We start from the raw sequence: 12,825 nt of genomic DNA, 5'->3' as shown, positions 1-12,825 counted from the left end.
AGCCCCCGAGACCCTCAGTTTCCTCCTTACAGTGGGGATAATGCCATATATCTCGTCTAGTCAAGGTGAGTAAGCGAGGTAGCAGTGGAAGGGTGGATCCGGCTTCCCCACCGCCTCGAGGCCGTTACTCGGCCAGGGCTGAAGCAGGCTGGAGAGGTGCTCACAGAGCAGTCGGCTTCTTCTTATCCTCACGTCATCCCCGGTGTTGTCCTCGGGTTTCCTATTAGTCTGGCATTACCAGACACTATAGAAAATGTGACCAACAAGCTGGATGCCTTTGTGAGATTTCTTTTTTTTTTTCTTTTTCGAGACAGGGTTTCTGTGTGTAACAGGCCTGTTACACTGGTACTCGCTTTGTAGACCTGGCTGGCCTCGAACTCACAGAGATCCACCTGCCTCTGCCTCCCAAGTGCTGGGATGAAAGGTGTGTGTCACCACTGCCCAGCTTTTCTTTTGCTTTTTAATTTCAAATATTTATTTCATTTATTACTGTATTGTGTGTGCATGCATGCACACATGCTAGAGGCCAGAAGAGAACAATTCTTGGGTTAGTTTTCCACTCGTATCTATTAATGTGGGTTCCCAGTATTGAACTCAGGGTGTCAGGCTTCATTTTACCCACCAAGATGGCTATGTTGCCCCCCTCCCCCGCCCCCAGGATGTCAAAGAAAGGAATTCAGAATTTTCAAATAAGGTTGGATGTTTTGGTTTTGTTTTTCTTTTGAGGGGAGTATTAAGAGTATTTCACTGTGTGGTACAGGCTAGCCTTGAAATCATTTCAGTCCTGCCTCTGATTCCAGAGTGCTAGGTTACAGGTGTATGCCACCATGATCAACTTGGGCTTCTGTTTTCAAACTTTTTTTTTTTTTTTTTATAAACTATTCTTTTTTTTTTTAATTAATTTATTTATTAAGTATACAGTATTCTGCCTGCATGTATGCCTGCAGGCCAGAAGAGGGCACCAGATCTCATTAGAGATGGTTGTGAGTCACCATGTGGTTGACTGGGAATTGAACTCAGGACCTCTGGAAGAACAATCAGTGCTCTTAACCTCTGAGCCATCTCTCCAGCCCCTGTTTTCAAACTTCTTAAACACCATTTGTCTTTAATAGATCTGTATGGAATCAAATTGCTATTTACCTAGACCTCTTTTTGACGGCAATCCATTTTACTTTAAGGGATTATTTAAAAAAAAAAAAAAAAAACAGTTTATATGTAGTCTGAGAATAGTGAATAAAAATAATTCTGTGACCCATTTACAAGCATTACTGTAAAAGTTTCATTTCATACAAGTGACAATTTTTTAAAGTTAATTAGACTCGGCTACACTGAGGTTAGCAAAAAGTGCTTTGAGTTATCAATAATTCAGCAGGGCAGACATTTCTGTATAATGCGGTGGTTTTATAGAGTATTGTGAGATAGTTATCCTTAAAATAAATGGTGGTGAGCATACATCAGCATGGCGGGGTTCACTTGGATGTGGTGTGAAGTGATAGCATCTCTGCTTCTATTATTGGGCAGGGTGCGGGACATCAGTCTTTCTGGCCATGAACTACTAGCAACCTTTGTCCTTTGTGTTACCTTTAGTTAAAAACGAAAAATGAGCATGAATGCTGGCTGGTGGCCATGGCTCCCTTTCAGCTAAAAATTCACCTGGGAAAGAGAAATGGAGCTGCAGATTTGGATTTATTTCATTGCATGAATGATATGTGACGTTCTGTAAATTATTTATCACTGCAAGGGTGGCGGCAGTGGCTTGAACATTGTTCTGTCAAATGAAAGCAAGAATCCCATTAGTACAAAGACTGTGCTTTAGCCAGAATCTATCAGGGGAATGTTGTCACTTTAAAACCAGATTGTTCTTTTAATTGCTATTTAAAGGAACAAAAGTGTTCCCTAGGTACTGCAGCCGAGCAGTTGCAAGTAATAACTATGGATCCATAATTATGCAGTGCTGATTATCTGGCATTTCAAAAACTGTGGCTAGAGTCAGTGACCAATTTGTTGTAGCTTGTCTTTTTTTGGTTTTCCTAGTACAGAATGTTTCACACTGTGCCTTTTTAACAGAGCTACAGAAATTCATTTGTAAAGCTACCTCTGAAAGTAAAGCATGTACATATTAATAGAACAAATTAAGCTGAAAATAAGGGCAGGATAATGAACACTCATATTGTAAGATGAGAGTCACAGTCATATTAAACAAGTTTGTGAATGCTTGGCCATAAGATGAGTTCTTGACTTTCATGGCATGTTGTTAGAGGGAACCAAGACATTTGTTGACTCATTATAACCATTCAAAATATTATCTTAAAGAAGTGGTTGATTTTTCTTTCTAACTGGCAGTTGCTTATTTATTCAACCAGCAAACATATTTTGAGTGCCTACTGTGAAGCAAGCTATGTATTAGGCATTTGGGATTGAGTAGTTGCCCAAATGAGGTTCATTCTGTGCTGCTGTAGACTTAGAGAATTAGATCTACCACAATCTTGTTTGTGATTTACATATAAAAACATTTGTGATTATGTTGAGTTTTCTTGCCCTGAATTTTTGATTCACGAGACTCAGGATAAAGATGCCATAGTAACATTCAGAGAGCCAGCCGACAACACGTGTGAAGGCTTGGAATGTGCAATAACAGTTTAGTTTTGTACAGTTTTGGCTGTTGAAGATAATGTAACCAGATCTGTAGGCACAGTCAACTGCATTCATGTGGATGGAGAGGCCGGCCCTGCTGGCAGTAGTGAACAGGAGACACAGAATGTATGTAGATTTACACATTGTTAAAGCCATTGCCATAGAGAGTTCAAGGGTGCCAGGGGGTAGACAAATGTTTTGTTGTTTCTTTTATAAAGTGTGAATGTCAGAGATTGAGGGTTTATCTCCTTTGTGTGCCCTGCTTTTCCTTTGAAGCCCTCGGTGCCAGAGAGGCCTTGTTAATAGCCTTTTGATCTTCTCAAGTCCAACAGAATTTTAGTTTCTGCTTATTCTCTGTTCATGTGCCATCTAAAACATACATTTCATGTCTAGTGTTTAATAGGTGAATAATTAGGACACTTGATAACGTTTAGTTAAATAACCTCACTTAATTAACTGGATGATATCCATGGTCTTTAATGCTGAATAGATGAATCAGTTTATTATAGGCATACAGATTATGGGAACACTTGGGATCGCAGATGAATCCTTAATGTTCATTCTGAAGGCTCTATGATATTTGAAGGTATTAGGAGTCACTGAATTCATAAAAGTTACTTCTGGATCTAATAGCTACATTTAAATGTATTTAGATACTGCTTTGCTACCAAATAATTTATGATGATTTTTTTATTAGAAAGTGTTGATTTGAATACTTAATTTATCAGGGTTTCCTTAAGAAATATTAAAGCTTTGAATTTTAGTATTTTAAGTTTTAAAGGAGGGCTAATAATATATGTGTATTTTTGGAATTCCTCACAGCCCCGTGCCGATCCCATTCCAATCTGTAGCTTCTGTCTGGGGACTAAGGAGTCCAATCGTGAGAAGAAGCCAGAGGAGCTCCTGTCCTGTGCAGACTGTGGCAGCAGCGGTGAGTTCGGGGACGGTGCGGTGAGTTCGGGGACGGTGCGGTGAGTTCGGGGACAGTGCGGTGAGTTCGGGGACGGTGCGGTGGGTGAGTTCGGGGGCGGTGCGGTGAGTTCGAGGACGGTGCGGTGAGTTCGGGGACGGTGCGGTGAGTTCGGGGACGGTGCGGTGAGTTCGGGGACGGTGTGCTGAGTTCGGGGACGGTGTGCTGAGTTCGGGGACGGTGCGGTGAGTTCGGGGACGGTGTGCTGAGTTCGGGGACGGTGCGGTGAGTTCGGGGACGGTGTGGTGAGTTCGGGGGCGGTGTGGTGAGTTCGGGGGCGGTGTGGTGAGTTCGGGGGCGGTGTGGTGAGTTCGGGGACGGTGCGGTGAGTTCGGGGACGGTGTGCTGAGTTCGGGGACGGTGTGGTGAGTTCGGGGACGGTGCGGTGAGTTCGGGGACGGTGTGCCTTCTCCACCGACTCCACTCGTACAGCTTCGTGCTCTCTATCTCTAGCAAACCACACACATTCTTCTTCACTTAGATAAATCATCTGCTGGTGGAACAGTCTTGAAATGTAAGAATGTAATACAGGTCAAGGGTGAAATAGGAGTATATCAGTACCAGCATATGTTACGTTTATACAATACTGTTCAATAGTATTTGTAACCAAGTTCCAGTTTCAAACCTATATGGATAATTCAGTGTGGAGACTTCAGTGCCGTAAGTGAAACCATAGTAGAGATTTTGGTTTTTGTCTGTTTCTTGAGACGTCTCTTCATGTAGCCCAGGCTGGCTTCAAACTCGCTGTACTTGCTGAGGTTACAGTGGTAGTCTGTGCCACAACTGAGCTTTTAGAAATGTTGGAATCTCAGTATGTTCCCTGGGCCACACTCCTAAATCCTGATCTCAGTCAGTCTCAGAACTCACCTTCCCAAGTCCGACCATTATCACACCTAGCTCACAGCAGAGAGTTAAGTTAAATACAGAGTAGCTTCTGTTTTCCAGAATCTCAGACTCTGAAGTCTGTAGTGTTTCAGGCTATGCCACCTACTGGTGAAATGCAGTATTTCAGCTCAGCTCTGTGTGACTGGATGGAAGGTTCAGGAACCTGAAATCCTAAGATGCAAGAGAGATTGGGGTTGTTTGGAACAAGGTAGATGCGGGTGCTTGGTGTAGGAAGGCGTGGAGGAGCTGCGGAAGACCCTTGGGCAGCTGAGAACCAGTTACAGTGTCCCAAATGCTCCGGAGGGAGGTGTCTCTTCTGTGTTCTCACCGTAGAGATTATGCCTCCAGTTTTATATTCAAAACTAGAAAGGCTTTATAGTATTTATGCTTTAATTTTTTTTAACTGGATAGTCTTTTTTATTCAGTACATAGAAGTCACCCAGGTTACATTCACATACACACACTTCCCAACACACAAAATGATACTAGGTTCCCCCCATGCACACTTTTTTTTGTTAATTTGTTTTTTGGGGGGAGGTCAACCTGGAGGCCTTATACATGCTAAGCAAACACTACTACTAAGTTAAACCCCCAGTCCAGGGTTTTAAAAAAATTAATGTTTCCGTGCTGGACTCCTGTTTTTCTCCTAGGTATGAAACATTTTTCCCCCTCAGAAATTTTATTTTAAAATTTATACCTAACAGCTGGAGTTTTATTTCCATGGTAAAGCAGTTGCCTAAGATCCTAGGTTCAGTCCCCCACACCAGAAGCAAAACCAGCCATGTAGAACCTGTAGCATGCTCTCACGCAGAGCCAGCCCCAGCCCAGACCCTTTCCTTCCATCCAGTCACCTAGTCATTCCGTGAGATGCTGTCCTCCCTAGAAATGATGGCACTTACCTCTAGACATAAAGAACCAAACAGCCAAGGGCGCAGTCCACAGGAGCTGTAGTAAGAGAGCCATAAACGAGTCACCCATTGTAAACGCTTCCCAACACTTCCTGTTGTCATTCTTGATTGCGGTAAATACTTTAAAATGTTAGCACCACTTTGGACAGCTGCTTGATGGTTGGATAGAGGAAATATTCCATACCGAGGAATGTTAATGTTGTGAAATGATTCTTACTCATAATGCAGAGATTTAACTTGATAGGCCATTTGTGGTTCGGCAGACGTTTCAAACCCTACCTGAAAAATGTATTCTGACAGCCTTCTTGATGGACTTTACAGGTTCACTAACATTCTCTGACTTGGCCGTGGTGTCATAGATAGTGACGAGAGCCCAGAAACATTACCTGTGTGTTCCGCTTAATACATTTCAACCCTTTGATCTCCCCGCTGTGCTGGTGAGGGAGCGCCCCACTCATCAGTTCTGACTTGACCTCGCTTGTAGGTCTTCTTCTCATTGGCTCATTTCAAATGAATTATTCTTGTTTGTCACTGCCTGATCAAGTTTATGGTATTCACCTATCTGGTGTTTAGCTGTGGAGTTGTAGCTGTACTTTTAAAAATGTTCTCCATCGTTTCATTTTCCTCAGTGTCTCTTTATCTGGGCACCTAGACAGGTTGGGGAGGTATTGAAATGTGGGAAGAGAAGCTCTCTTTGTGTATTCCTTGCCGCTGGTGACATGCTCAGCCCTGCTGAGTTGCTAAGGAATCTGGGATTTTATCAAAACTTCAAGGCCTTCCTCACAAGGTCTCAATCTCAGACTTTGTGATAGAATCAACTTCCCCTGGTTTTCCCAGATTGAAGAGCTGCCAGAGGGAGGTCTGACCCCCTCTGCACTGAAGTTGCTGAAATGTCTTTTTCTCCGAAGCTTCTTACTTTGCCATTCATACTTCCTAGGGTCGGGCTAGGGCTGTTTGGTGCATTGGTTCCTTTCTGTCCTCAAAGTACCCTTTGTTTTCTAACAAGTGCAGAATGGGTTGAGGGTTTCTGTCCCAGGATCATGTCTACTTCTGTCACTGGCAGAAATCTAAGCCCTAGGGCATAGTGCCTGTCTGTAGAGCACAGACGATGCCTGAAGGTACCTCTCCAGACTCTAAAGGGGAGCACTGGTGCTATGTGGCAGTTCACTTCATCTTCTGTGAGTGTAGTGGCTTGGATTCGACTACTTCAGTGACTGGGAGAAGATCCCTGTTGTGAAATACTGTATAGACACGTACTCTGGTCAATTAGGCAAGCAGCCTATGTTCTTTTTTCCTCTTAAAATTGAAGCATCAAAATAAAATGTGCCTAATTTTAGGGGTCCTTTTGTTTTAAGCTATGTCTTGACACCTGGTTATTTATGATGAAAACAGAAGATGATGGACCTCATGCTTCTGCAAGGCCTGTCCTGGTGGGAGCCATGCTGGTCCGGTCCAGTCTGGTCCCGACACTCCAGTGGGACTAAAACACTTGGTCCTCCAGTTGACCTTGTGGAGATGGCTGCCTTCTCATACTCAGAAGGACCTATTGGTTCCAGGATGGAGTTGAGACTGTTTCTAAGGATCAAAGGGATTCTGCACATAAGATATTTTTGTTAAAAAAGAAAAATGTCCATGAGCAGTATAAAACCAGAAAAAGGAAGTCCAGATGCAGCCATAAGGAAGATGATTATTCAATGTGTTTCCCATATGTGCTCAATGCTTTTAGTCACCTCTCTCTACAGCACTGTTTGTGTGAGGACGACTGGGCTGTGCTGAGCTTTCAGAGACAGGAGTGTAACTGGTTCCTTCTGCTTCCACCCTAAAGTCAGCTCATTGGCCTTTTCTCCATTTCTAAGATGACTGAATTACAAATGACCAGAACTCTTACTTCTCCCCCTACCAGAAGTCCTGTTTGTAAAAAAAAAGTGCTCAAGTTCATATGTAGTCAAGTCAAAATGTGAGGTGAGGTGAGGTGCATAGAGGTGCCCCAAATGTGGTGTCCCCAGCCCTGGGCCCCGTGTCTCTTCCCTGCTGGCTCTAACTGTACAATGTGAAGAATAACAGACAGGGCTGCCGTAAGGGTAGAAATGGTCCTGTGAAGATGGTCAGCGGTGTGGCACACATCGGGATCATCCTAGCCACTCAGGAATTTGGGAACTGTGAGACAGGCCTCAGGTCTGAGGAAATGCTGAGGCTGGGGAGTGATTTTACTTGACTTTCATGGATCAGCCTACTTTGAAATTAACACTGTTATATTCTCCTTGCCTCATTAAGGCCAAATTATCTTTAATTAGCTTCACATAAGTATTAGATATTATACCAAATGAAATTTTGTGTCTGCTGCTCAGATTGCCGGGTGGTTAAATCTTACTTACAGATGAGTTGTGTGCATGTGTGTTTTCAAATTAGCAAATCTAAGATAAGTGTACAGTTCAAAATTACAGCATCGTACTAAGTGGGAGCTCGTTGGAACAGGAGGCAGAAGAGAGGCTGCTGGGGTGCAGCTGGGAGAGGGGGAGAACCCCCCCTCCATGCAGAGCAGGAAAGCTACGGGTAGAGTAGCAGCCCGCACTCAGGAGCTCGGGCGCCCACCCTGAGTTCCTCTTTACCCCCGGGGTCAATCCTGAAAGACATGGTGCAGGAGGAGCTGGGGAGGTGCAGCCTTTGCTCTCCAGGCTGCTGCTTTTTCAAAGCACTGGTTTCTTAGGGTTGTTCTGTATGAAGGCCTCAGGGAGCAGTTTGTTAGTCATCTCGTTTCACACTGACTAGACACAGATTGGATCATTGGGTTGGAAAGGAGAGTCTTGACTAGAAGGAAATTCCAAGAAGAATACATAGAAGAAGAGGAATGAGAGCCTCACTTCAGAGGAAGAGTAGATAGGAGGAGGAGGAGGAGGAGGAGGAGGAGGAGGAGGAGGAGGAGGAGGAGGAGGAGGAGGAAGGGGAGCCCTACCTTCCGGAAGTCACTGCAGCAGTGAGTCATCCACAGTGAGAGACAAGAAGCAGAAATCTTCTTGTTGGGTACATGTTATTAGAGTTTTGTGTGCTGTCACCAGACAATCTGAATGAGAAATCGACGACAGATTGATTTGGGATCATAGTTCGGGGTTTTAGTCTACAGTCAGCTGGCTCTATTGCTTTGGACCTCAGGTGAGGCTGAGCATCACAGCATCAGAAGCCTGTTTCCCTGCTGATGCTGTCAAGAACAAACACACAGTGTGGCTCCTGGGAAATCCAAGAAGTCACTGTGAGACAAGAGAAGGGGCTCCTTCACAAGAGTGGGAGTAGAAGAGGACGGGGGCAGAGGAGGGGGGCAGGCTGGAAGGAAGAAGGGGGCATGCACAGAGGTAGAGAAGAGCTCCATGTACTTGGGAGAGAAGATCCGATGAGTATTAGTGCAGAATACAAAGGATTCAGTGATACGGAATAGAGTTAACAGAGGTCCAGTTTGGAAGGGTTTTGTGGCCTATTGAAAGAATTTACATTTTTCCTAAGACTTTATGGTGGACGGAGAAAAAAATTCTGTGGTCAGATTTAGAAGCTACACAGGTCACTTAGGCTGCATTGGAATAACTGATGCAAAGTTACATCAAGATGAGCTCTAGGATATTATAGCAGCAAATCTGTGTGTCTGATGGAGAAGTGTGGATCTGTTTTAATGCAGGATTTTGGTTAGGACATAGAATCAAAGTGGTTTCAGTGATCCTTTGATGTGTGAGAATAGGACAGTGGATGTTTTCTTTTTCAGTAACTGACCGTGTGCCCATACGTAGTATGCCTGTCGCTCCAAGAAAGAGCAGGAAGGTTTTGGGGTTTTTTATTTGTTTGTTTTTGTTTTTGTTTGTTTGGTTGGTTGGTTGGTTGGTTTTTTGTTTTTGTTTTTCAAGACAGGGTTTCTCTGTGTTGTTTTGGTGCCTGTCCTGGATCTCGCTCTGTAGACCAGGCTGGCCTCGAACTCACAGAGCTCCGCCTGCCTCTGCCTCCCGAGTGCCAGGATTGCCGGGATTAAAGGCATGTGCCATCACCATCCAGTTTAGAAAGGTATTTCTTTGCTAAGATTTTTTTGTTAGTGTTTGTGGTGCTGGGGACCAAACTTGAGGCCCTGTGCATGGTTGGTAAGCATTGTCTCATTGAGCTACGTCTCTGAACTTTGGTTTTTTTAAGTCAGGTTTTGCTCTGTAGCCCAGGCTGGTCTTGAACTTTCAGTTCACCTGTCTCTGCTTCTGGAGTGCATTAATGCTTGTCTTTCTGCTATATAACATGACCTGAAAGGTAGGGCTCACTTCCATCTTCTTCTCCTCCTCTCTGTTTCTAATGCTTGTTAGACGTCAGCTGAAGGAAGGGTGTGCACACAAGCTGATGGCCGAGTAGCTGCTCCGAGGGGCCTGCTATCTGACTGCTAGCCTTTTCCTTCCTCTCCTCTTCCCTCCTTCTCTCCCACCCTCATTTAACCCAGAGCCTCGTGCATGCTGGGTAGTGCTCTGTTATGGTGCTACTCTCCCAGCCATGTATGTATGTATGTATGTATGTATGTATGTATGTATGTATGTATGTATGTATTCATTTCTCTATTGGTGCTGTAACACATTGCCACAGTTTAGTGGTTTGAAAAGCATATTTAATATTTTACAGCTATACGACAAAACTCTTGTAGGACTCAACAGAGTACAGTCAAGGTGTCGGAAGGGTTGGCTGCTTTCTAGAGAAACTAGGGAAAGAAGGTCCATATCCTAGTCCACATCCTAGTCCACATCCTAGTCCACATCCTAGTCCACATCCTAGTCCATATCCTAGTCCATATCCTATCCTAGTTCATATCCTAGTCCATTGGTTGTGGTAGGAGTCAGTTACTTGTTTGGTAAGCCCATGCCTTGCTGGCAGGTGACTCCCCTTCCCAGCTGCCAGAGGCCAGCCTCAGTATTTGGTTTCTGGCTTTCCTTCCTCCATTTTTAGAGGCTGCTGTGACAAGTGGAGATTGTTGCGTGCTCCCAACATCTCTTCTTTTCCACTCACGAAATCTGTCCCTTAGCTGTGCCCAGGCCTGTAGAGTTGCTTTCTCTATGTGGTGTGAGAATTGGGGGATAGATGTCTTTCAGAGCCATTATTGTGGTTTTTCTTCTCAAGCATTTCCTCCTGGTTTGTGGCTCCTAATTTTAAACCATTTTCCTTCAAATTTACTAGATAAAATTATTATAAAGTACGAATACTTATGTGCTTATATAACAATGAATAAATGAATGAAGACTTAGCATGGCTCTCTGATACATTGCAAACCAAAGTAGTAAAACCGTTTCCAGAAAGACAAACCGTCGTGAATTCTCTCCGCAGAGAGAACAAGGATTTTAGAGGAACATCTAAGTCTGTGGAATGGCTCAGTAGGAGGTAAGGGATTACATTCTCAATACCATCGATTCCTAGTATCATTACTATAGATTGTACAGCAATACATCAAGACTCAGTTACAGTCTTTTATTTTAAAGTTAATGTGAGAAAGGAAAATGGAAATGTCTCTTCATTGCTCAGCGTCTTTTACAGAACCATAGAAATGTAGAACTGGAAGGATCTATAGCCAATTCTCTTAAGCTAAATAAAGGGAAGATTGCTTCCTAAAAGAAAGATGGGCTGAAGGTTTTGGAATTGGATAGGACAGCTTAAATAGTAGTAGTTTGAGATACTATTGCTTAAAGTGGAAGAAAGCATTAAGAGGAAAAATGTTCCATGCTTTTGATCGAAAATGGCCAGAATCTTATTACTTTTGAAAATGCAAAATTATTAAAAGTCTCTATTGTAGGATATCTATAGGAATAAATAGTAAGCTGTAATATGATATGAATTACCTTAGTTACTGAAGACTAAGCTACAAAGCGCAAAAGGAGATTCTAATGTAGAGGAAAAATTCAGTGCATGAAATTGAGGTCATATGTGCTGGTGATGTATGACTTACAGGAAGTAATAAAGAGGAGGGAAGGAGTGAATGGTATATTTTTAAGCTGATAGGATCCATTTTAAGGGTGGAATTTAAATTGCTGTTCTTTAAAAGTTGAGTTTTTAGTCCCTCAGCATGAGGGGGTGAGCTGATCAAAGTAGCCTCCTACCTCTCTGTTCTGGGCATACTCTTCAAGGTAAACAAGTGAGCTGTCTTTGTTTGCTGGTCCTGAGCAGGGAGAGGTGATCAGTGTCCCTTTTCTATATTTAACCCTTCTTCTCCCGTTCATTTCACTGGGAAGCTCTTGGGGAAGACCATGCCAGAGGTTAACTGTGTCTGCCTGGGTGTCTCTCCTAGCCTGGGGTTATAATCATTTGGCAACATGTGATTTTTCTCAACATCTTAAATACAGATGTTTTGACTTTTTTAAGAGTAGGGAATTGTGAACTTTTATTAATGGTATTGATGATTGATATTGAATGTTTTTACTTCAAAAAGCCAGATCTCCTGGTGAGTGGAGTTTTATGAAAGCACCTGTTAAGCTTTAGGGAGGAGAACCATCTTGGCAGGAACCCAAAATACATATTTAAACAATGAAGCTGCCAAAGTCAGGAAATTATAAAACAGTTTGGAAATTACAGAATCTGCTTTTTTTTATTACCCCTCAGATTTCCTTGTGCAGCTTGGTTATAAGTTCTCTCACATGGGATTTACTAATGCTCTTACTCTTTAAAGAGCAGATTTTTAAAAAAGAAATAATAATCAAGTTTGGATATCTCCTTGGGGTTGGGTGATAAAAAGCCATTAGTTTTTAAGTGGAGCCGCTTTCCAGAGGCTCGGCTCACACTCTCCTCTCTCACTCATGGAACCCTGGTCTCCTTCCGCTGGGGATTCTGCAGACTGGCCATGTAGAACGTTGCTGGGTAAAAAGTGCCCTGAGTTGTGTGGAAAGCACAATGCTCTAGAAGAATGAGGAAGCCTGCTGACGGTGGCTTCTCAACCTACTCTCTCTATCTTCTTCTGTCTTCTTCAACTCACGAATTCCAGGCTTGGCCCCCCTTTCAGGAACTCTGGGTGCCGGTGGGATGTTCTGGGTCTGCCTCGGTCGTAGGTGTTCTTTGTGTAGCGTTAGATGAGGGAATTAGTTAAGCCGCTTGGAGCTGTGGCTTCTCAAACAGCCCCAGGTCTTTGTTAAGACAGGATCTTGCTCTGTACAAGCCAGACTCCTGAGTTCTGTTACCACGGGTGTGCACCACCACACTAAGCTCAGCTCGCTTTTCCTTTAGCCATCTTTCGTCAATGTGTGACTTCATCACACAGAGAGCAGTGTACAGTGTCGCGTACTCAAGAGCTGCGGGCACACGGTGGCTGGGGAAGATGACAGGGCAGGAATGCTGACGGGACACATGCGCAGCCTTCAAGTCCTGTAAGACTGATGGTTGTGACTGGGATACAGGTCCCGGTTTCTCTCGGAACAGATGCACGCAATCATTCTGTACAGG

At 43.6% G+C, this 12,825-nt stretch overlaps 1 protein-coding gene across 12 annotated transcripts in view; it reads left to right on the top strand.

The window, feature by feature from the left end:
* The window catches only part of Kat6b (lysine acetyltransferase 6B), a 211,373-nt gene that overhangs the window by 143,547 nt on the left and 55,001 nt on the right, over positions 1-12,825 (top strand). For all 12 annotated transcript variants that reach the window (XM_076544674.1, XM_076544670.1, XM_076544668.1 and 9 more), the window contains one exon: positions 3,457-3,565. In XM_076544674.1, coding sequence (XP_076400789.1) covers positions 3,457-3,565 — 109 coding nt within the window. The remainder of the gene's footprint in view (positions 1-3,456; positions 3,566-12,825) is intronic.

The sequence above is a fragment of the Peromyscus maniculatus genome, chromosome 9 (assembly GCF_049852395.1).
Source record: "Peromyscus maniculatus bairdii isolate BWxNUB_F1_BW_parent chromosome 9, HU_Pman_BW_mat_3.1, whole genome shotgun sequence".
Taxonomy (NCBI): domain Eukaryota; kingdom Metazoa; phylum Chordata; class Mammalia; order Rodentia; family Cricetidae; genus Peromyscus; species Peromyscus maniculatus.
This window is presented reverse-complemented; position numbering and strand designations above follow the sequence as displayed.